This window comes from Harpia harpyja, chromosome 4, assembly GCF_026419915.1.
Source record: "Harpia harpyja isolate bHarHar1 chromosome 4, bHarHar1 primary haplotype, whole genome shotgun sequence".
In the NCBI taxonomy this organism is placed as follows: domain Eukaryota; kingdom Metazoa; phylum Chordata; class Aves; order Accipitriformes; family Accipitridae; genus Harpia; species Harpia harpyja.
Window position 1 is genome coordinate 15,633,298 of NC_068943.1, and position 26,066 is coordinate 15,659,363.

At 36.8% G+C, this 26,066-nt stretch overlaps 1 protein-coding gene across 3 annotated transcripts in view; it reads right to left on the bottom strand.

The window, feature by feature from the left end:
* The window catches only part of NDFIP2 (Nedd4 family interacting protein 2), a 49,167-nt gene that overhangs the window by 3,946 nt on the left and 19,155 nt on the right, over window positions 1-26,066 (bottom strand). For 2 of the 3 annotated variants that reach the window (XR_008234954.1, XM_052785911.1), the window contains exons 2-7: window positions 25,331-25,487; window positions 23,649-23,776; window positions 19,636-19,695; window positions 16,490-16,577; window positions 7,365-7,489; window positions 4,152-4,218 (exon numbers count right to left, since the gene is read on the bottom strand). Coding sequence is in view for 2 of the 3 variants with exons in the window: in XM_052785911.1 (XP_052641871.1) it covers window positions 4,152-4,218; window positions 7,365-7,489; window positions 16,490-16,577; window positions 19,636-19,695; window positions 23,649-23,776; window positions 25,331-25,487 (625 nt within the window). In the remaining variant the exon portion in view is untranslated. The remainder of the gene's footprint in view (window positions 1-4,151; window positions 4,219-7,364; window positions 7,490-16,489; window positions 16,578-19,635; window positions 19,696-23,648; window positions 23,777-25,330; window positions 25,488-26,066) is intronic. The other variant, XM_052785912.1, reaches the window with a different exon arrangement.

Here is a 26,066-nt window from a genome sequence, read left to right on the forward strand (position 1 = left end):
GGATATAGCCTTATGGAAGGCTTTTCAGAAATTTTACACTCATTCTGGGTTCAAGTATCATCTGCTAAAAAGACTGCATGTATGAATTTAAAAAAAAGAATACATACTGCACATTCTTTTCAAGTAGAATTCTTAAAATAAGTTAGAAGTGTGTTCGAAGACTACCCGCACCACAAAATGTACCATTAGAAATGTATAAAATAAATGTGTTGCAAGTCAAAAGAGGGAAGGAAAAAAACAAAAACAAAAACAACAAAAAAGACAGTACAGATTGTTCTAGCAACAAGACAATAATAAGTTACAGTAGATTATGGCTTGAGACTTAACCATCCAGGAAAACGCACCTGTCCAAGAGCAGGAAGAACAACAGTCGATTCAAAGAAAATTACTCAACATGTGTTATGATTACTTCCCCCCCCCTCCCCCCAACTCCACTGTGCTGGTTTTGGCTGGGATAGAGTTAATTTTCTTCATAGTAGCTAGCATGGGCCTGTGTCTGGGAATTGTGCTGAAAACAGTGTTGATAACACAGGGATGTTTTCGTTACTGCTGCACAGAGCTTACACAGAGCCAAGGCTTTTTCTTCTCCTCACCCCACCCCACCAGCGAGGAGGCTGGGGGGGCACAAGGAGTTGGGAGGGAACACAGCTGGGACAGCTGACCCCAGCTGACCAAAGGGATATTCCAGACCGTATGACGTCATGCTCAGCGATAAAAAAGAGGGGGGAAAGAAGAAGGAAGGAGGAACATTCAGAGTGATGGCGTTTGTCTCCCCAAGTAACCATTACACATGATGGAGCCCTGCTTTCCTGGAGATGGCTGAACACCTGCCTGCCCATGGGAAGTGGTGAAGGAATTCCTTAGTTTGCTTTGCTTGCGTGCGCAGCTTTTGCTTTACCTGCTAAACTGTCTTTATCTCGGCCCATGAGTTTTCTCACTTTTACCCTTCTGATTCTCTCCCCCCTCCCACTGCAAGGGAGGTGAGTGAGCAGCTGCGTGGTGCTTAGCTGCCGGCTGGGGTTAAACCACGACATCCACATTTCAAATTATTTCTAAACTTTTAAATTTAACTGCATTTGAAAGAATATTTCAGCTCTGATAAGAGGAACAGGAGATACCGAATAGTCACAAAGAAGTTACAGTTGCAACAATGGCAATCACTAACATGATGTCAACATCATTTTATCAATTCAGAGATTCACTGGACATCTGAACAAACCAACCCAAAAACCCACATTGTTACATAGTGGACATAGCTCTTTGGTCCATTTTCCTCCACTAAGTAACCTTCAACAGATTAATCCATTCATCAGTTGGATCAGGGAGAATCCAACACAGATAAACCAATCTGCCCAAAGAGTTGAGGGGGTCAAAATCTGAATTCCACATCCAGTGGAGAGAAACGTGAGCCTAGAGAGCAATTCTCCTCATTTAAATGAACACACAGGTATCTTGAAGATATATGCTTATGTATATACATACATGTATACCTTAAGATTCCAAAGGTTCAAATGAAGAAACTAAACTGAAGCTTAACAAGTTTAAGAAAGGATTTCATCCTTTTCATCATCTTACATCCTAATAAACAAACAATCTCGATGGTTACATTGGTATTTTGCTATGTGATGCACTTTTTCTTCCTGCTCTCCAGCTTGAGACTAATTTGTTTTTTCCTATGCTTATTTCTTCTCCAAATGCTTTTTACTTGTAAATTTTTCTTTTATTTACTTTTTTTGCTTTTTTAAAACCAAAACCTCATCTGGACACACAAAAAAAACCCAAACAAGAGAATGCTCTGCTAACCATTGGAACTTTGACCTAAGCCAGACACATTTCTGTGATTAAGGTGAATTCTGCATGGAGAAGAAAGCACTAAGATCTGGATCAAAAGTCTACTACAAAAGCTGCTACCCAGACATTACCAGGGATAGTCCCACGTTCAACTGAAAAGCAGCTGAAACAGCAAAAGGTGGGCAGGCAGCTCTTAAGGTACCTGAAAGCATACTTTCTGCATTACATATGTTGGAAAACCAGTCCAAGTTCAACCCGTATTTTATATTTCTCTGTTTAGGGAAGAAAAAAAAAACAAACCCACAAAAAAACCACTTTCCATTGTGTTCCTCAAAAAGAAACATTGGCTAACATTTAAATTTAAAAATTAGAATTGTGTGTCTCTTCAATTTGTTCACTATACATGACAGCTCCTGGGAAGCAGACCACTTTGCTTTTCCATGAAGCGTGAGCAGATTTTTCCAGATGTTGAAAGAAGGGAAGGGAGCAGAAACAGATAGGTGAACAGCAGAAAGAGGAGAAGATGGTAATAAGTGGGCTCAAGTATGTCAAAGGACTACACAAAAGAAAGAATCCAACTCAGTTCATTCACATCTGAAAAGATGCAGGACATGCTCTAATGGGAAAGTTATCTGAAAAAATGAAATACAGATCTTGTTGGCAGAGGTCCCATGACTTGATAATACTCCTCCATGTCCTACTAAGTAGCTCGGTTGGGTTAAATCCTTCTATGGTGTTCTAGCAATCTCAGTATATCCACTTTATCAGTTTAAAAACACTGTTGGTGTATTACATGCAAAACATTCGTAAGACAAGGGAATGTTGACTGCTGGATGCATACCGCATGCCTCACAGTGCCTTTTATTCCAAGGCATATTATAAACTTTCTGAGTTAAAAAACAAAACAAAACCAAAACAAACACACACCAAAAAAACTTCAAACAGTTAAGGCTGAAGATAAGGATTTCCTAAATCTAAAGTGAGCTAACTTCTGAACAAGGGCGGTAAAAGACTAGGAAAAAGAAGAACTACAAATGCACAGCTTTTTCGATAGACACGGTGGGGGAAAATGTTAGGGGAAGAACACACTATTTTCATCCAAGTGAAAACAGTGTCAAACCCCAATTTCAGGCACCACAAGGGTTTGTTTTAATTAAAGGTTTATCTGGAGATGTTTGTACCTGTAAAGAGTCATTACACTTGCTACTTAAATGCAATCACCTCAAACAGAGTATTAAAGCATTCAAGGGACTGCTGCGGTGATGCATTAAACATCTGCAGTTTCTATGTATCTCAAGCAACCAAGTGAATGGTAGAGCAAGACAAGTATTAACAAATCTGATGAATGCCCTCAAAATTTACTAAAAGGCAGATAGAGAAAGTTTTAGGTAACATCTTTTAAGATTTCTGGCATTTTTTGTGAGATAAATAGTCACAAACAGTCAGGATCTCAGTGGTTTTTTGTTTTTGTTTTTTAAATTTACTCATCATTTTATTCTAACATTTGCTGTTAGCCATTTGAGTCAATTGACTCAAAGGGAAGAGTGCCACCTACTGAACCTGCAACAATTTACTATGCTTCCAGAGCTAGAAAACAAAATGGATAGTAGCATTCACTTCTGTAAAAGAAAATCATTCCAGATTCCATATTCAAATCACAAAATCCACAGTAGGAAAAAAGGTATAGTGGTTGGGGTTTGGTATATCCTAATTAAAAACAGACAGAAGAGCAGAATTTGATGCATGTAAGACTTTGAACATGGGCAGACAGACCTCTAAGAGAAAACTGACATCATGGGAGCACTGTGATCAGAAAGCGTGAAGCCATTCTCTTGTCCAACTGAGAAACTACTGATGCAGTATGCATTTCAAAGAACTAGAAAAGGACATTTCATGACCTATGTACAAGACAGCAGACTCCACCTTCCTAGGATCAGCCACATATCTTAAAATTTAATACTTGACATACAGGTTTATGCATGTAAGTACTAGATATCACTCACTTTTCAATATGTTCTCTACATAAAGCTGAAGTTTCATTACGCAGATCTGCACCTTTAGATCAGTAAAAGCAGCTTAAGAAGCACAAACTACAAGTCTCAGGTATGTACATAATTACATATGTAGATGAAAATTTTTTGAGCTGAAGGTTATTTGAATAGTCTGCAGTTCACACGATAACACCACTATGGTAACCAATAACCTCATGAATACTATACAAATAAAAAGAACACACAAGACTATCAGCAGCTAAAGAAAAACACATAGCTAAACATGTTACAGAACTCTTACTTACAATGACATGACTCATCTTTAAGTACTTCCACATCAAAACAGAAATGTTTTCAATTGCCACTTACCAAGTACAAGAAATATCCACCAAAGCCAGTACTGTCCATTGAAATATCCAGTAAAATAATCTGAAAACTGAAATTCATACACAAGGCTTAGCTGCAGTTAAGACAGATGACTAAAACACATTTAATGCACCATGCAAATACAGAAAGCACAGAGGAGAAAGCAAATTTGAATAAAAGTAATATATTCAACTAAAATGCAAAACTGGTATTTGTGCAGCAGTTTAATATACAAATAACACTTCCAGTGTCAGTTGGTCTGTGGTAAAGTTATTTTAAAACCTCTAAAAAACACGTGTGTGTATATGTATATATAAAAAAAGAAATTAAAAACCCTTGTATTACATGCCCGAGTCATCCGACATTTTCTATTATAATGAATCACCATTTGTTGATTTTCCTTTTTTCACCCCAATGCCTGCCATCCCAAACACATTACAGCAGCCTGCTGCTTTAGATATTAACACGAAAAGCCACATTAGTTTAAGCTTATCAGACAGGGATGTTCTGCTGACCCCTCAAAAGAAGAGCTTTTGACCTTCTGTATACCCCCTACTGTTAATCGCTGCCAAGAATACCAGCCCCATAAAGACCCCCAACTCATTAAAGTCTTTTCATTTTCAAACCAGCATTCAGTTCCCAGCAGTGAGCTGAACGCAACTAAATGAACCTTGAAGTGGCATTTCAACTGTTCCTGTTAGTGACCATGGTAGACAGTTTTGTCCTCCCTGTGATGTGGGAGGCAGCTGGAGGGCAGGGTGTGATGGTATTGGAGACAGGTATCTGTGCCTTTACCAGACTCCAGACTGCATGCTTCACTGATAAAAAGGCTAATCAAGTGTCTCCAAAACTCACATAAGAAGTAGGAATGGGGAGATGTGTGAAAAGTTGCCAGAAGGAATAAAATAATCTATTCAGTAGCTCTGCACACTTTTCATACACTTCCCACCCTACTGTCATTCAGTATGTTTACTGCATCCTGCCACAGTGCTTCCCCTTTGCCATTTCCAGGACATTTCAGTAATATCAACCAAGAAATCACGTAATTCAGTTTACTCAAAAAAAAAAAGAAAAAAAAAAGAAAAAAAAAAAAAAAAGAGATACTGGGCCACATATGCAACCAGAAATAAGAATCCAAGACATTTAAAGAACTCTAGATTGTTTTTTTCTTCAAGTAACTGTGCACTGAGAGCCACACGTTTTCTCCAGAATAAAGCCAGATCATGTGAATTCTTTAAAGGTTTAATCTTGTACTGTATTCATTTTTGTGGGCAATGCAAGAAAAAAAACAAATAAAAAAAATAAAAATCAAGGAACAGAATTGCTAAGTTGAACTAAAGAATTGGTACTTACATTATCCCTATATAAACACTGTAATTTCTATGATTTGGCAGAGCAAGCGTTTCATATTTTGACACTTCATTAAAATATCAAATGAATACTCAATTCCCAGGAAGCTGACAACATTACTAATCCCATCTCACTTGATAGTCAGCATTTTCAGTTCTCTAAACATATATACCAGTACGCTTTTTTTAAAGTTACAATTTCATTTAATTGGAAAGAAGATTTACTAAAACCAGCAATCAGATACTGGCCTATGTGCATTACTCTCATACTTTCTTTAAGCAGAAGCAGCCATGGCTGCAGAATTTCCCCAGCAGCAAAACGGTGCTTTTGTTCTTCCCCCCCCTCCCCACCCCCCTGTAAAAACTGATACAGAGAGAGAATACGTGAACTCGGATTGTTTAGACACTATTAAGTTTTATACTACTGACTCTGAGTGAGAAAGAGCAGCACAAGCCTTTGGAGGAGCTTGAAACAAAGGCACAGAACAATTTTGTGCACACACACACGTGCTTGTGTGTAGCCATTAAAACAAAATTGTTGACATACACCTTATGAGCTTTCTGCTATTATCTCTAGAAAGGGAGACAACACAGGAAGATGATAATCTTCACTATGAAAAGAAAGACCCCTGAGGTCTTGGAATTGGTCAGCTCTAATATTTTAGAATTAGCAACAGATTATATACAAGAATTTAAAGATAGTCTAGAACACAGTAATTTGTCATGGAAATTTAGCATATATTAATTTTGTGTTTGTTATGAGCACAGTTTCAAGCAGACAGGAATAATAAAACTGATACAATGAGCAAGTTCTGCCCTCTGTTTAGTATGCCTCAAGGGAAGCTGATAATATCCCCAATGAATGCATAGTTGAAAAATTCATGTCTTCTCGCTCCCTTAAGATAAATTCCATCGCAAACCCTGAATTCCAACTAAATACACCAGAATCACATCTGGTCCAGTAGCATTCCCTTGCTCTGGGGAAGCAAAAAACCAAAACAAAATCACCCTCAGCTCTGAGAAGGACGCAGGACATGCCCAGGAAGAACCACGCAATCTCTTCTCTCTACAATCCTTTTACTATCGTGCTAAGACCAAATCAAGTTACTAGAACACACACAGAAAAAAAAATAAAAATAGTTCAGAGTTGGCAGTGCATAAAAGATGACTAAGTTATCTAAGAACTCTTTCTTCATTAGACGGGATGAGATTTTAAATGTTGTGTCTCACAGACATGTAGAATTCAAGTTCAGAAAGAAACATTACGTTTCATCTAGCATCCACTTAGTCAGCTAAGTAACTTCCATTTGGCTAACATACCTTTCTGAATAGTATCTAGCCTTGCAGTGAAAATACCAAGAAACTGAGCATCTAAGATGGTAAAAATACGACTAACTTCATATTTGATTTTGACTTGATTCAGTATCTATCTTACAAGGAATAAAAGAATCAGATATAAGGTTTTCTGATTCCTACCCCACCCCCTCCCATAGGCTGAGCCATTTATAAATCTTTCATATAGGACACTATAATACCAGTGACATTTTAGGTACTTGCTCCACTTCTTCTGTATGCTTTTAAATATTTGTGCAAAGAATGAGTCATTCTGCATTTATTTCAGTGGAAAGATGAAGGTAAAATGCTATGTCAGATAAAAACTGATTAAGCTTCATCATTAGCAAGCACATATGAATATATAGCAAGTAAATTCTCTACTAAAGTGAAAGTTAGAGAAAATTCTAGGCACTCTCTTAAGCACTGGAATTTAATATACTGATTTTTAATTCCATTACTATATATCCTTGAATAAATTGTTATGGTTTGGTTCTACAAACAGAGTCCGTACAGTGTGAATCAAGAAACATACCCGTACAATGAGAATCCACTTGATCAGGGACAGACCAAATCCACAGATTGCACCATACCTTCCAGCTATAGTATTTGTTATACAGAAGGATAAACAAAATCCAATCCAGTTGAAAATAAATGCCACTATAAAATAAAAGAAACAGTAGCTTCTGTTAATCTGTATAGCTAAGCAAACAGACTTAACATTAATTTAACTTTTAAACTAATAAGGACATGCTTACACAGTCAGTAATTCCCTTCCGGTAATTCAGGCTTTCAGAGATTGACTTTGAACCCAGACATTCCCCACAGTATAGTCACTTAATAACAAAGCAAACGGTAAACAGGCTGGAACCTACTACTTTAAACAAGAGAAAATTCCAACATAAAGTATTACATTGCTACAGAAATCTAATCAGGTGACGCTAGACACGAAGGGTAAATGCAAACAAAGGACTATAACATATAAGACTTGATTAAAACCAAGGAAAAAAAAAACCTTGCTACACTTTTATAACCAAAAAAATAGTTATATGCACACATACGTGCATGTATCAAGGCTGCATATTCAGCTTTATCCAGCTTGGATCGAACAGAATAAAAGTATCCACTCTTGCTCTGTAAACATAGTATAGAAATGAAGAGAAGTTGAGAAGCTGATGTTTCATTGGTTACTGTCTTCTCTTTTAGATCTATATTCAAGCATACGATATAAGAAGCCTTGGAAGTTTTACACAGAAGCTTAAGAAATCATGAAACAAAAAGGCCATTGAGCATAACTACCACTGTTACTTCAATTAACACTTTTACACAACTCCAGTAGTTTTACAATTTAAAGTTTCATATCTGCATATGTACTTGACAATCAACTGTATTGACTTCAGTTTGCACACATTAGGTCAAAGTGTGGAAATTCCCAATTAGGTGATGTCCCAGCTTTGGGAGTGAGGGCAACTAACAAGAAAACCATCACACAGAAAAGCTGGGGGAGCTGGCAGTAGAAGACAATTCAGGAGTTCTGGAGAGGACAAGATGGTGGAAAATTGAAAACATTTGGGAAGCCCGCAAAAAAACACAAAACCCACTAAAGAGGCAAGCAGGAATGGAAGAAGGGCAAAGGGGAACAAAACCCCTGCACACAAATCCTTAATGTTTTAAATCCTCAAACTCTGAGGAAAAAACAAAACCCACATAAAATTCAGACATTAAATCACCACAGAAAAAAAGTCTGCCTTTTCAGTAAAAGTTTGAACACATAGCAAAACGTTAGGAACAGAAAATTGGTCAATAGTTTTCTTAAATAAAAGTCAGTTTGGGAGGATTATCTGTAAACAACCACGGTTTTTTGTAATTTAAAACCTTGTTACAACTCCTCCAACAATCCACATGAAGATGCAATGATTTGCCCACAAATGCAAAATTAGTCTGTAAAACTGCAGTGGGACTGAATGAACTGTAAAGAAACTGAACTTCCAAGAGAAGTTTTGGAAGACTTTACATCAACACAGTCGTTTTGTACAGGTGAGAAAACATCTTGCCTCGGACAGAGCCGTAGGTAACAGATGGTGACAACGAGAAAGCTTACTTTTATGCTAATTACTAATCTTAAGTAAAAAAACCCCAACAAACCAAAAACCACAACACCAAAACCACAACAAACAACTCTGAATAAATGCTGATCCTGCTGATCCAAATTGGTATACTCAGAGAAGAAAAACAGAAGAGAGCATTTCTGTTACATAAGAACAACGCTGTGACCCTAACATTTACCTAACTTTCCAAAACACAAGAAAAACATTTACATTTGAGAAAGCTTGGATACATTGTTTTGAAAATAGGATTTCCCCATTTTAAGCAAGATCTCCAAATCCACCATATTTCTAAGAGTAACAGATTTTAGAAGCTAGTTCTTCAACGTGTCTCTGTTCCTGTCTCAGCATAACAGCTTACTGCTCTCTCCCTTTGTACCCACTACTCAAGCTACAAAGGGTGACTTCCATTATGGCTCTAAAGATAGGCATGCAAAAAACGGACATAAGACAGCCATGTTTCTAATGGACTATGCAGACTAGAGGAATTCCCAGAACACTTAAAATTTTAATAGGTATATATTAAAAAATAAGGATTTTTATAACACCTGAACTAATTTGTATACATATTATAAAAATTAGAGATTTCCCAATCATAAATATAGGAGGGAGAAAAATTAGTTCTTATAATCAAAGTTGAACACAGTGACAATCTTAACCTCCTTTCAATTTGACCAAAAGGAATATTCAAAATAGAATCCACATTCACTGGATGAGTATTAGGTCGATATTTAACACTAAGTTGTTTGCCGAACTCCTGAAAGCAAAGGTATCGGCATGTTCCAATGTGGTTCACAGTAGCTTTTTCTCCTTTAACCAGTGAGCTGTTCCATCAATTTATGTAAGCAGACAATGCAAGTGGGAAAGAAAAGGCATAAACTATACAAAAGTTGTAAACTACGCAAGTTCACATACCCCAATAAAACTGGACTATATACAGAAGAAAAAAATCTCACTATTTAAGTTTCGATCTGTAACCATCCACTAGAAAAATTCTGCAGCGAGGACCTAATCAAAAATTTCCTGTCTTCAGCAGCATGAGAAACGTGTTACTTCCACCTCCACAAAACCTAGGCAACATATTAGGGAAATTCTCCCAACACTGCCTTGGTGTTGCATCATTTTAACAAATTAAGATGGGCCACAATAATGTCTACGTGTTTTCAGTCTTTGCCATTGGTTCTCCCTCACCTCCCTTGTGTCCTATTGCTACTCCAAAAATTATCTTCACTGTCTCATTCTCATTGCAAAATCCATTCTTTCCTTTCAGAAATGCATCTCCAGCTTCTGAGCAGACTACATCAAATAAGATTTTTATCTATCTTCCAATTGTTTTTCTCCACATCAAGATTAGCTTCATCTACCTATCTGTATCTTCTTCCACTCTGATTTCCATGTATATCCTCTGCCAGTCATGCAAGTTGTCAGAGCTTTGCGGCCTGCGCTGCATCTGCTTAAGAGTTACTAATGTTATTTTCTGTATAATTCCTGCCTCACCTAATTATTGCAATAAAAGCTGTCCATAATTTTCAACCCTATATTGTCATAGAGAAGCCATAGCACAAGTTTCTCCACCAAGCTGAGAGATAAAATACAATGGTGAAGGGACGGACTAGTAAAAGGAAGCATCTACTATTTTCTCTAGATGTATCTACTACTTCTCTTTGTACTAAATAGAGACAACTAAGTCATTGTGCAAGCTTATTGCTGCAACAAATGCAATCCTGCACTATTTGCCAGCATCCACTCACTTGGTGAAATGTAAATGACACTGCTCAGCAGTTAAGAGATGACCTCGTCCTTCATACTGCTTCAGCTTCGCATGATATTCTCACACAGACAATGTTCCTGGCCTGACACTAATATATGCTATCATAAAGAAGAAAGCCATTCCTAAAAATGAGATAGAAAGTCTAACAAGCTGCTACAAACACATCATAGTTTTAACTAAAAAGCATTAACTACTGTTTACCCATCCTCCTCACGCAGCCACGTTTTGTGTTCATCTTCTAGACTCCCACTGCAAGACTAACCACTGCAGAAAGAATTGTTTCCTATCACAGAGATCGCTAGCATTTAGATTCATACTTGAGCCTAACTTTTAACTATTGTCCTCTTTCTTTTAATAAAGTTCAGACATTTAGATGAAACTCACACTGACTGCGTTGGCATCGTGATTTCAGTCTCTTTCTTTGCTACTCTAACACCATACAGACAAGTGGGTTTTATACATTCCTGAAGTGACAACAGGAGAAAGTAAGTCTATATTAATGTAATTCACATAAAAAAAAATTTAATCATTAGAGTTATTTCCTCATGACAACAGAACTCAATGAAAAATATGTAAGAAGTTGCTTTTTGGGAGGAGGAGGGTTGGACTAAAGGCCTTTTTTTAATAAAAGGTGTTCTTGATATCCAATGTAGCGCTTACAACAATTATGTTGTACTTTCATTTCTCTTTATGGTTTGCAATAAAATAACCCCAGCTGAAATACAAAGCACAGGATGTTCAAAATATTGCAAAAGTCTTAGAATCTGATACACAAAATAAGGCTACCCATCAGCTATTTCCATACCCAAAGCCCTCTTCTGAGAGGCAGTAGTCAGCACAGGATTTTTCATATCAAAAATTAAAGTTAGAAATTAAAAGTCTTTTATCTATTGGCAATTCCAAAGTAGCTGGAGTAAAATAATTCAACTTGGTTTTGACAAACAAGCCTGTATCCATTGCCATTCTTCATTCTCCAATAACTACAGGGGCAAGGCATTAATCCATGCTTGCTTTTTGTCACTGCTCATTAAGTTGTAAAGAAACATTGACACATCCTTTCATTCTACTCCCACAATTTACAGTAAACAAAGAAAACTTAGTTTTTCAAGTTATTAAGCAATCTTGTGCAAAGGTTTTGAGTTGTATGTATTGCAATACATCAGAAGATGCATCAATAACAACAAGCATACTAGAACAAATCTGCTTTTTCCTCAATTGTTCTTGCACTTCATTTGCTGGTCTTTTTTACTTAGCTTTCCACAGCTACACATTAATCACTTGTCTCAAGTTTATATTCAGTATCATGAAAAGAAGCCAGCAAAACCGGTCTGAAGACCAATGTTGGTTCCAAATTTTAACCATGGCTCAAGCCTGTGGTATGTGATAAGATTATAATAGCAACTATACATACAAAAAGCAACCATGCTCAGTTACATCCTTTATTCCTTGATTTGTTTGTCCAATGACTTATTATTTTAATATAAAGCAAACACCAAAAAGCTTAGTGTTTCATACCTGCCCTAGGTTTACTAAGCATACTACAATAAATAACACTCTCCAGATCTTCATGCACCACTAGAAATTATTCTTCCCAGTCCTGCATAGAATGTATTCCCTTCGTGAACTGGGACACATTTTTGCTCCTTCCTGAAGGGCTCACCTGAATTCTGATGATGATCATTAGAAGCATTTGCTATCAACTTCAGACAATCAATTTTTTTCTACTCGGTGATGAGTGTTCAAAAACTTCCCTAGGCAGTTTACTTCTACTGCTTCATTACCCTTGCTGGTAAATTTTTCTTAATGCCCAACTAGAAGCTTCCTTGTTCCAATTATTTTGTATTGTATCCAACGTGTATGGAGAAACTATGTAAAAATTCCTTCTACATTAAGAAAGAAGCTAGGTGATTTTGTATGAAGGTCAGCCAGGCTCCCCTGATAACCACAGAGAAATAAGCAGTCCCAAAACAGCTCCTTTATCTCCTTCCAACATTTGCAATTTCAGTCAAATGACTTCCCCTTTGCTTTTCTTGCATGACTAAGGGAAACCTGCATAACACTCGTGATACAGACATACAGAAGTCAGGTTTCCTAAATTCACACAGAGGAATCCTCCCACCAGAAATCTAGACCATGCTTACCGCTCCTCAGGAAGCACACAACAGGAGGCTGTGCTCACCCTGAGCTTGTGCTGCAACTCCTGCCTTCCAACTTGTGCCCGCTTGACACCCCCTCGGTAGATATCCTAGCTCGTGTACAGTTTATTGACTGTTTGAAGCATCTAATAGCTTTGAAAACTTTATGAACATTAGTTTACAAAATTTTGGTATGGTTATTATCTATTCCAATATAGCATCTGGGACAATATGTCCATTTACATTTTATTGGTCTGAGCTGTACACAGTGTTTAAATTACCCACATGTTGTTCAGAAAGAACAAATCAGATCTCTGTATGAGAAATTAAAGTTTGGCTGTATGATCAAACACTTTTCTCCATTTCTTCCTCATTAACCCATCTGTGAGGTTCAAATTAATATTCATTTTTCTAGGTTGTAGGGACAACCCAAAACTCCCTTCCATGGTTTCAAATAATCCAGATGAGCTCTGCAATTCCTTCTGGGGCCCACAGGTGGAAAGGCTGGTTGGTATTTCTAAAGCACTCCTTAAATATAAGGGAAAACCATGTAAGCCTTTTACTACTGCCCAAAACAACCTCCTTCACATAATGAACCAGCGTGAGCCAATCAGACATGATTCAAAAGACTTCCACTATGGGCAGATTAAGCTTGAAAACCAAACCCGTTGGCTCATGAGGGTTACTTGCTCTATCACCATTACAGTTGTGTTCAAAATGGAAAGAAACAGCTTAGAAATTCCTCCTTTTTGTTGTGCATACCAAAAAAAAAAAACCCTACTCAGAAACTTCCCTATTAACAACTTCCTCTGGCATTCTGAGAAGTTTCTACTATGCTGTATAAGGCACAGCTGACTTAAAAATACATAATAGAAAAAATACATTAAGTGGTCTGAGAGTAAAATTTGCTGCATTTCGCATTCATAGCAAAATGAATGTATTCACAAAGATATTCATTTACCTCAAAATCAGAAACTGACAAACACCAGCCCTGACCATTAGAGAGCAGATTCTTTGCTCACCAACATAATCACAGATTTCAAGAGCAACACCAATTTCTTAAAACACGTGATTTTACCACATATTAGAAATAAAGTAGGTGGTTTTCCAAATTTTTTCCACTAAGTTTCTGAATCTTGCCTCATTCTATTTAGTTATGCTAAACAGAGCAGTACTTTATAACTTAAATGGGAAACAGGTTTGTAACTTGCATGCACCGAGCTCCTAAACCAAACAAAAGCCCCAAACAAACAGATCTGGCCACTAGATGGCCTCAAGACAGCAATTTTATGCAACCTGGGCAGCTACCACTAGATGGTAGCTACATATCACTAGTTGATAAGATCAGGTAAGATCAGTAAAAAGTTTATTTTATTATACTTCAATTGAATGAAATTAAATTAAAAAGCTAACTTCACTGTTTTATATTTAAAACAAAGGCAGCCCGCCCCTCACAAGATCTTTCTACCAACACTACAGAGGAGGTGGGAGAGCACATCTGGAACAAGCAACTCTTTCCGTGCTCCTCTCACTAGAGCACAGATCCTGACACTGTTCTCCTGCATTTTAACTGAGGAAACTTTTTCTAGGCTCTCTGTGATCTGCCACCTCTACTTGCAGTGTTTAAACATATCCTCCCCTGAAAAAAAACAGAAGATAGCCATCCTGTAAATTTCATTTTAATTCCTGCTCTCTTAAATCTACATACATCAACTTTATGGAGACTTTTATCTCCATATTAGAGGGACAGGAATACACCACCCACTATTTATAACCTAACCTTACTAAGTTAAGCTCATTTTTCATTTAGTTCTCCAATTTCCCCAAGAAAAACTACTGAAAATTAATATTACGGGTCTATAAATGCTCTGAGTTTAAGTGAAGTCCTCGTACTACGAACATGAACAAGTAAACTTTATCAATTTCTGTATGTAACCAGCAGTCACTACAGCTAACACAGATCCCAATTAAGCATACACTTACATAAATATCTTGCAATATGTAAGCACTCATTTTATGCATTTCATTCGTAGGCGAGCGAAGTTGGCAGTAACAGTCTAAGAATAATCAAGAAAAATTATCATCTACAGAGTATTCTTGTCAAATGTGTAAAAGCAGTGCTCTCTGCAGTCAGTCTCAGCTAAACAGCTATTTGAAGAGAAAGTTGTCAGTTTATCCAAGTAAACGTCTGCATTCTTGAAGATGGACACAAGGTTCTGGGCATGCAGTTTTGGACAACTGCATGTGAGTATCATTGGTGCCTTTCTGTAGCCTTTGATTCCAGTTCAGCTTCTGCACAGCAGGATTTTTAGTACTTCTGTGCTCCTAGCTGCAAGCTAACAAGTCTGGTTTCAGCTGTGTTTTTAAGGACTTAAAACATATTAGAGCCAACAATCCACTTGACCTCCAAGTACAGTGCTAATGAAGGTCTGAACCAGGATTTAAAAGCAAGAACAAGTTCACACAATACAGAACCTAAATAAGTTAAATACAAAAAGTTGTAGCACATAGGGAACAGGAAAAAAGGAAAAAGAAAAATGAAGCCATACCCCCCTTTGCCCCCAAGAATATATACTCTTTCTATGGTCCAACTACAGAAAGAGGTCAGACCACAAAACTCACTTTGTTACCCTATATATGTATTTATATACTTGCTATGCAAGGTAGACACATATGTTTTTATCCCAAGATGCAAACGCCACATTGTCCTAATACATTGTACACCAACATGAAAAAAACTTCTGTGAAAGTTCTGTAACCTGCATCCGTAAGAGTTAAACAAAGAGACTGTGAAAGACATTAAAGAAACAAGAACTAAGATGAGATCTAGGTTGAAAGACATAAAGGAGATTTCAGGGGATCATCAATCAGCTTTCATCCTGATAATGCTAAAAAGAACAGCTACATCCCCAACACCAAGCTTCCAGCCAGGTTGCCAAACACATTTATTTCAGAAAGGGAAAATATGCTCAGAAATTAGAAAGAAATATGCAATTGGAAAAACAGGAGCAGCTTCTTTCTAGAAGTTAATTATAGTGGCTAAATCTAATTTTGCTCAGTGCAGTACATGAGTTACAAGACATCCACAGTGCACACACACAGTACCTGAAGAAGTGCTATAGTAGTGCTGGCTGCAATCAGACATTACCTGAAGACAGTACATTTTTATATGCTAGTTCAACCTGAAAATGAGCATGGTTGGATTTGTTGCAAAAATCCACCCACAGCTATTTAATTCACTATGCTAACATCAGCAACTTCTATATGGCACAACATCTCTCTTGCAATTTTTTCTACTGAAAAATCAATTGCCAGATTTTTGTGATCCGGCCTTTAATTCAAGTTGTTAGTCCAACTAGGAACTGACAGAATTTCCCAATTCATAGGTAACAGTGCAGCCTTGCAATGCCTCAAAACACTATGATTTTGCTTTGCCTCCTTATCAGTGACAGATACCACAGAAAAAAAAAAAAAATGTGCAACATATTTGCTACATCTGGAGCAGGAAGTGTTTGTATCTGTGTACAGGTAAAAAATCCAGTCATTACAGTACATTAATGCAGTTTATCACAGCTATCTTTTATATTCCATACAAAAAAAGGTACAATTAAGATATACCTCAGTAGGTCTGGGATACAAGATAACTTACTGAAAAATGCCAACATGAAGATGCCATCATTGCCCACTCTAAGCTGATCTGCATCACTGAAATCATCCCGTGGTGGATACTCTTCTTCCTGGATTTACAGGTTAGTGATAATTTAGTGAAAAGTTTATTTTAGAATTACTGTCTGTAGGATTAAAGTATTGATTATGTTTCTAAAGCTAGAAGAAAATTGACATTTCTGTAACACGTCCACATCAAGGAAGTTTAAAAGAAAAATAATTCATATCTGTAAAACAAGTCTTATTTGTTGCTTATAATGACGGAACCCAAAATTAACTGAAAAGTTTCTGTAGAAGATATGTACATACTGCCTATTCATCTTAAATGAAGCTAGAAATTATTTCAGATGAGTACTTTGACAATCAAAACCAGCAGAAATCTCTTTTCTTAACTATCTTGCTACGCAGCCAAGCTATTAAAATTTTTTTGGAAAAATCGTTACATAGTATGTTCCATTTTTTCCGTGCCAGAATAGTCTTTTAATGCTTCCCAAAATACAGAATAAAGTTTTAGAATAAGGTTAGTATCTTAAAATAAATTGCTGAAGCAACAGCACTGCACTAACCAATTAGACTATGCTATAACCTACAGAAAGACATATGCAAATAAAGAAAACCTCTCGGGACACTAGAGGGCGCGACCACATTAAGAGTGTTTAAAAGTCTTCTGAACTCGAAAAGCAGTTCTTTAAGTAAAACGAAAGTAAACAGAAATGTCAGTCAAAACAATCCAAAGATTTCTCCCATCGTGTCAAAATACTAGATCTTAAGATACTGAAAGGATGAGTTTGGTTTGTTTCTCAGTACTTGATTTCAGCAGAACTTGGCAGACCTTACGTACGCAGTTCTGTGCACAAGTACAATATTGCTGCAACTGTAGACTGAGAAATGTAGAAGTTTTCATGATGACAGCACTTACTAAAGAGAGCCTGATGAAAACTGCAAAACCAGTAAAACATACCTTTTTTATAAAGGAATAATATCAAAACAATGCAGGATGATACAAGCTACATAATGCTGCCAGTAGCAGCAGTAGCATGGTCTAGACATGAATAACATTCTTTCCTGATTTTTTCTCTAATTAATAACAATGTATTAGAATTGAGAAAAGAAATGACCTATTTAAAAAAAAAATGAAATCAAGGGAGATTAGTTCAACTGCGATTTACTTAGCTGTTTCACCCACAGCAAACGCTTACTACTGAAATAATGTACTTCTGATTTTAACATATTATTCAGTTGCTGTACCAAATGTTATTTTGTATAAGTTCACAACTAAAAGGGCATTAAATAATCATAGTGACCTAAAGCTCTGTCATGTGACTGACATGTTCACTTTTGTCAACATACCAAAGTAATTCACCAGGGTGTAGCGATTATGGTTAAAAATGTGCTAGAACGAACTGTACCAACTCAAGGCAGTCAGCATTACTCTTCGTAACACGGCCACGAAATTCCAGTTGTGCTATTTCATTCCAGATTAATTAACCAGGACTCTGTATCAGGTAAATTACTTTAAAAACACTGCTATGCACATAGACAATACTAAGGAATACACAGAAAGCTAGCTGAACAGCCATCTTAAGGGGCTACAATTCACCTCTACATAATTTCAGGCGTCCCTAAACAGTCATCTTAGGTGACTATGAAAGCATTAGTTTATTTAGCTCAACTTGCTGCAGCTACAAGACTGATGGGGGGAGGGAAAGAAGGGCCAAGAATGCATTTAACAGAGCTACATTTGAATGTGCTTCTCTCTGAAAAGGATGCCACAGAAGTTCCTTTTTCAAGTCAGGACAACAAAAAATATTTTCAATTTTAATTTCAGAAGGTCTATAAAGCCTCATAGAAAATAATTTTTGGACTTTTTTTTTAAACTGCCTGCTAACTCCTGTACTTCATACTAGCATTTCCAAACCAATTACTGAATTACTCTCTATGTAAAATGTTGCTTCAGAAAAAGAAAATTTTGCTCAACTAAACAAGTTTAGCAGATTTCTCTATATGCACAGGCTTCTCTAAGGCTTACACGTGAGAAACACAGGTCAATATACAACCCAGGGACATGAGAGCAGACATTTGCAAGTAGGCACTGTTGCAATAACTGTGAACAAGTTGTAATTTATCATACTGAATGTCAAAAGGGAATCATATTAAACCAAGTTCTATTTACTGTCTCCAAAAATTGGCATAAGAAAATCATCAGAATGTTTAAGAAATGAAATAGTTTCCTGTGCTTAAATCATGTTCAGCCTATATCTACATCATTTAGTATTGTGTGGCTTTATGATCAGTCCTGCAGATGGAAGACACTAATTTGCTACTGCTCAAGCCCCACTGATATTGGCTGTCTTTCAGTGCTCTCATTTGATCTAGTTGGTTTCAACTGCCCCAGCCTTTCTTCAAAGTATAATTGTTTGCCACCATTCATTGAGGAATGAAAAGGGACTTTTTAATGAGAAGAATGTCATATAACACCACACACAAATCCATAAAATAGATAATACTGTTTCAGTATCTCACAATGATCTTTGACAAATTTAGTCATGTTAAGTATCATCGACAATATTTCTTGTTTGCTAAATATGCCGAGATCTGCATAAACAGAAAATTTACTGTTCCTATGACCAGAGAAACATCTAAACAGCAAAACATATTATCAACATAAATGGCAAGTCACAGAGTAATTTCTCTAAGCAGAAGAACATCAAATGGTACATAGCACCTATTGAAGTTGAGTCTATTAACTCCTCTGAAATGCCAGTGCTCTGTAGTATTTGCAAAGAGGACTGTTTTTTCCCCCCCAATGCTTTTTAACTTCTTTCAAATTGAAACCTAGCATGGCGTGTAGTGAGACAATCACCTTTAATCAAGTAAACAACCAGAGTTTTCAGGAACCTCTTGGATAACTAAACTGATACAACTCTTCTCAATGCAGTGGATTTACAGAGAAAAACTTCTGAGGAAAGGGTCAAATTACTTAAACCCCATAAATAATACCTTCAGCATACAAAACAATACAGAAAAGTTAATGGTGGGGGGAAAAATGCACAATGAACCCCAGAAGCATTTGTTTGCCAGCAGGAAAATTCATAGTTAAAGTCTAAACTAGAGAGAACTATACCATACCTCTGGACGACTGAGGAATATTTCATCAAACAGACTCCTAGACTCCCTAAACTGGACGTGCTAAGCATGTAAAAACAGAAAAACATAAGACAAATGCAACTGAAAAGCATTAAGTAAAAGCCATTCATTGCAACATACAAACAAGTCATTTAACTGTTAGCAATACTTCTGTCCGTTTAAATTAACCTTTCAAAACTGACCTTGAGAATTTGAAAAGGAAAACATCAAAAGCCAGGGTAACTAATGCTATCACTACTGACGACATAGGGCTGCTACCATTTCTCTGACACATTGAACTATCTGGGAGCATTTGAAAGAAATAAATGGTTATGCACAATGTATTCTTGTAAGACAAGCTACAAAGGACTACAAAAACAAGTACTGAAAGTTTCAGTAAATGTTAAGTTTAGATTGTTCGTACAATCTGCGGATGCAGGGTCTATGATGAAGTCTTTAATACGATCACACTAATGTTTTTTTTTTTGTAAGATGCCTACATGATGCAGGGGAAAAAATATGAAAGCTGTTTATTTAAAGTGTGCTGCCGTTTTATACCACTTCCCTCTCTTTTGCTCAACGAGTAGGTTTGTAGCCTTCTTTACTGCACACTTTGGACTATACCATGAAACAATTATTAGCTTCATGTATCACTCAAGGCAACATAAGGACATCTAGCTTTTTCAAACTGTTCACATTATTGTAATGAAGAGGCAATATATCCTCATTTTACAAGGAAGAAACTAGAGGCACAGATCATAACAGAGTTCACATTCATAACAGCACTAATTTCATAAGGCTGAAATAAAAACTGAAAAAACGTTATATTGTTTGTGTATGTTTTGCAAAGTGTGTAACATAGAAGTCAGATGCTGCCTACAGCTGTCACTGCTTGTGATCTCCAAGACAGTGAAAGAGAGAAAACAATTAACTACATAACAGTAATGCAAAGTTTAAGGACTTATCTGTTCTTCCACAGGTATTCAGAGCTAAGGATCAAAATCCTTCCCCTCAAGATGGCAAACCACCACTCTAACCATAACATAACCTTTTTTTCTTATTCCAGTCATCTGCCAGATTAAGACAGTCTTATTACACAGTCTTAGTCCACCCCAGTGTAAGTCCATCAGAGGTATTAAATAAGGCAGGGATTTTGTGGCAGTATCACATGGTAAGGTAATTAAAATGGCATTCATTAAAACTGTATTGGCACATAATTTTAATATCATGTATAAAACTGTAACTCAACTTCAGCATTTCTTACTTTTTCCCCAAATGTCAACTTTGCAAGCATAACACTGCTGCTTTAATACAGTTTGTATGTGTGCATGCATATGCTTTAAAAAAAAAAAAAACACCAAAAAACCACAGAAGCAAACTGAGCAGAAATTCTGTCAAACTTGAGATCTTTAGTAGTCAGCAGGACTGTGGCTTTTAGGTACCCTGAGTAGACTTCTGATACTAACTTAATACTGCCGTAAGTCTACAACTTTTTAGCCAATCTCTGCTTTGGGGGAATGATGGTGTGTTCCTACTGAATTTTCATAAGTGAAATTCTTGTGGTGTCAGCACCTAGCTTTTGAATGTCAAGTTCTACTGCATGTTTTGGAAAAACAGACTACATAAAAGTTTATTTCTCACTTTGTCACCATATCCTACTCTCCTACCTCTTAACTCCAGATTCCTTCTCCCTCCCTACTTCTCTTTTCTCACGCACCAGCTTCAGCTCCTCTCGCAGTATCACGTGTTGACCCACTTGAGTTCTCTTCTCCACCAATCCCAGTTTATCCTTCTCCCTTCCATTTCTCATTTAAATCTCTCTGTATTCCCTCCATACCACTGCTCTCCATTCACCCTTGCCTTTTCTCATTTTGACTTTAGACCTCTCTGATCTCTGCTTATGTTCACTTTGAACCAGTTACTTCTTGCCCAACCAAAACCAGACTTCTCCTCCTACAACACATAAGCTTCAGAGGCTCAGATTCACTGTCCTTCTTTCCTCTACCTACCGCTGATACCCTTGCAGTTGAATCCGAGTGGCTTTCCTCTTCCCTTCTAACTGAAAGCCAAGAAAAATAAAACTACTTCAGGGCACACCAGAAATTCCTCTCTCTCAGTTCCAGTGTTTTCACCAAAAGCAGTCAAGAGCAGTCATAACGTGTATCTACTTTTAGTCCTGTAATCCTACTCTGATACAGAATATTTGAGAATGTTCTCTGGCAACAGCACACCTGCAGTCCCACCCCCTTCAGAGCTATGAGCAGTCTAAACTTGTCCATGCAAGACAATCACCACACATTTACGAAATTTGAAGCTGTGTGTATCAACTGGAAATCAATTTTTCAAAAACTTGTCATTTGGCCAAAACCAGGCAGATTTTCTGGGGAAGGGCAAAAGATGTTTCTGACACAGTGACCTGAACATGTGAGAAAGAGTTCTCCAAAGTAAAAAAAGCTTAAAATGACAAGGCAAAACACTGATTTTTTTTTTTTTTGTTAGCTTTATTCTTGAAATTGGCTGAACCTCAGCCTGAGGCTTTCCCTGTGAAATTCAGGTCAAGAAAGATTGCTTTTATGTCTGAAACTTTCACCCCATAGGGTTCTACACATACGAAGTTAAAAGCAACAAGGATCTTGCCAGAGAGTTGCACACGTCCTGTCTGAAGTGTCACAGGACTGGTAACGGTACCCTAAGAGTTAAGGTTTGGGTTGCTAATGTTTCAAGTAAGTTTAAAGGTTTGTAATTTCAGATTGAGGGTTTAATTCAGACCAGTATTTCAGGAAAAGTTTTACTTATATGACAAGCAGTAAGGACAGACTACATAGAATCCATGCTCCCGTTAAAGCAGTTAAAAGGTTACAACTGGAGGTCATCACCTCTGAGCAGAAACTTGGCAGGTAACCATGCAAATGTTCCTGGTTCCCTGCTGCATTTTAGTAAAACAGATTTGTGTAACACCTTCACTGGTGATGTTACACAAATCCACTTTAACTTTAGCTGTGCATACCTTAAAGTGAGCATTGTGCACTGTGATTACTGCACAGCAGTTAAGGAAGGAACAGCCTCCCACTGGGTGAGCAGAATTTTTTTTCCAGTCACAAGCACACTGCAGTCAGTAAAATGCAATCACATTGGATCTCAAGGTAGAGATTTTTAGTGACATCACTGGAAGCCTAATTTGGTTATAGTATATTACGGTCAATACTACGAAACAGAGGAATTTCCACACTCCAAAATTTGGCAGAAGTAAAGGAAGAACTTTGTTTGCAAAACTAACATTTAACACTAATTGCAGATATCAGTTTTCTATTTTGAAGACTATTCTTTATAATGTTAATCCTTACAAAACTATAAACACTGAATATATACCTATTACTTAATTGTTTACCACAATTCATGGTGTGGGGGTTTTTTTGTTTAAGTACTTGGAACATTTCTTTGAACTTCAGTATTAAAGTTTTCATGGAGGAAACCACAGGGACCTTTCCTTTTAAAAAAGATCTACATTATTTGGGGTTTTGCTCCTTCCAGACTGTTGGAATTATCCTTCCTCTCTAAAGGTCTACTTTGGGGTTTTTGAGGGGGGGGGGGTTGTTTGGGGTTTTTGGGGGGGTTTTGGGGGGGTTTTTTGGTTTTGTTTTGGTTTGGTTTTTTTGTTACTGTCCGAAACATTAAATATCAGGAGTAACTCTACAAAGGAACATTAGAAGTGGATACCTAATTAAAAGATGACAAATTACTGGATAAACTATTAAACAGGGCAAAACTTCACTTTTAAAGCTGTTTAGACAGCAGCTATGCCTCAGAAAAGAGTAAATATGATACATTTTTCATCGTACTTCACAACTAACTTACACTACCTATACAAAACTGAAGCATCCAAAATATTTAAATCACCAGCCCACCATTATTTTAATAAATGGGCCATAATATGGGCCCAATTGTTATAAATAATTAATTAGCCTAACAAAATTAGCTTTCACAAAATTGAAATAAAGCAGAACTGTATCACTTACTCGTTGGGCAACTTCTGCTGCAGCAGCTGCCATTGCTGCAGCTTTGGCCTTCTCTGCTTCATCGTAAGTAGGAAGAGAGGTAGCTACACTGTATGGAGGTGGTACAGGATAAAATTCATTGTGTGTTTCTGTTCAAAATAAAGAGGTTATGCATTTTTAAGCCAGAAAGATGTCAACAATATTAATTTTTACATGCACATAACTATTGAGCTTTAAAGTATATTTTTTTCAACAGAGGCTGAAACTGATGATATTTGTATTTCAAGTTCTTGTAAGTTTTAAAAAAAAAGTTTACTTTTATAAAACAAAATAGCAAACAGCTTGATGATGCTTTTAGTTGCTACTCAGGGCAGAAACCTTAACTTAGATGCTGCAAGGAGCCAACAAATTTATGAACAAAAAATCATATTTGCTGAGTTACATCCCTAGGCATTCCAACCAAAGGCTTTTTATCAAAACATACAAAAGACATGCACAGAAACATCCTAAAAAGAAAAAGCTCTTCATTATCAAGATCAATTAGTTACTTAAGTCCAGTAATAACCATGCTGTATGTTCATTAGCATGGCCTTGTTGCTAACTCCAGTTGTTCTATGAAAATCAGTTCTTCCAAGATTTCAGTTTCACTACATTCTTTTAAAAATGTTCCTTCTATCAAAATGGACCGGAGACTTCATTCTTATATATTGAAATAGTAGAACATCATCATATAGAATGGAATTATTAACAAAATGAATAAAAACTATTTAAAATACACCTTGAGCTTCCTCCTACAGCCAGCAGCAGTTTGTAACAAGATTGTTTACATGGTAAAGATTTGTCTACACGGGTCACACGGTAAAAAGATTTGTCAGCACACCAACACAAAGATGTTATATATAGGGATAATTGTGCATTGCTATGTATTATACTTGCAATCACTGTCTCACAGAACAGGGACAGGAAATTGCTCCTTTAATCAACTTAATAAAATTAGGTTGGAGGTTCATTTTAAAATATTTATTTGGCACATGGGAGATGCAAATCCAAGCAACTTTGCTTAAACAGGGACTTCAATGTTGCCTGCTGCTAAGTCTCCCATACCCCAAAGAAAAGTCACAACCACATGAGAACGGGAGCAGTGAATAAAAGCAGAAAAATACCGTTACTCATTTTCCACAAGAAGTTTTATCAAGAGCCTTTAAAGCAAAATTAATCTTTTCATGGCAATATTTTCACCAAACGATGGCACGCACTTAAGAAGTCTGAGTTTTGACAAATCAGTGCTTTGTTTTTTCTGGGGTTTTTGTTTTGGTGTGGGTTTTTGGTTGGTTTTGGGTTTTTTTTTTTTTTTTCCCTAGAAAGAAGAAATGAAAATTGCTAATGAGGTCTAATAATGGAGCACTACTCAAAGATGTAGATTAAATGTGGAACAGAACTATGAGCAGACTTAAATAAAACCTATTACACTAATTAATGAACATCCATTTAGTCTAGTAATTTGGAACAATCGGTGTAATTTAGAAGCCTGCTGCTTCTGAACAAACCAGACAAAAGGCTGTGCATGAAAGCATAGCTTTTTACTGCAATTGTGTGCACAGGAAAAAGAAAAAAAAAAACCATACTGCAGCATCGTACCACTTTGAACCAAGTGCTGATTCATACACACTCCTCCCTGACAAGCGGTTATGTAAGAAAAATACCTGAGGTCGCAGCTGGTTCTACAGCTATGCTACAGTAAGGTGGAGGGGAAGTATCTGCTTCAGGTAAGGCTGCCGTCTGGGGAGTCTGCGTAGTCTCTGTAGATGTGGAAGGCTGCTCAGCTCCTGAAGACTCTGGGGGGTCATCCTCATTGTGAAGCTTAGAAGAAAAACACACAGATTTCAGACGCATTCTGGGAACACTTTCCATGACAACCTAGGACTTGCAGAACCATCTTCAACAAAACAAAAAGTATTTACACAACAGCACATGACTACTTTAAGTAGTCCAGTTAAAACCTTTTAAGCAAACAGCTAAAAATAATCTTAACTGCCTTTTTTTTTTTTTAATTCCCCCAACCCCGAAATGGATTTCTTTTCATCACTGATATTCAGAGAGTCTTAAAAAATTGTTTAATGTTTACTATATGGGAAAATGCTGACTATAAAATACTTTATATTATATGAATATTTTCACACTATTACATTTTTTTCTTAAATATTAACTCATTTTTAAATACAACAGATGAGCAACACTATCTTTTATTGTATTAATCTAGAAGAAACAAAAAAATATGACACATTTCTGCTTCTGTAACTAGGATTCCTATACTCCTGCATCTTGTCAGAGAGCTTGTCCACTCAAATTCTAAGACTTTTCAAAACATTCTGCTTTTCTTTACAGTCTGGAAAGAATCCTTTCCCTATAAAACTTTAAGCTGCTGGTTTGTTTGGTTGT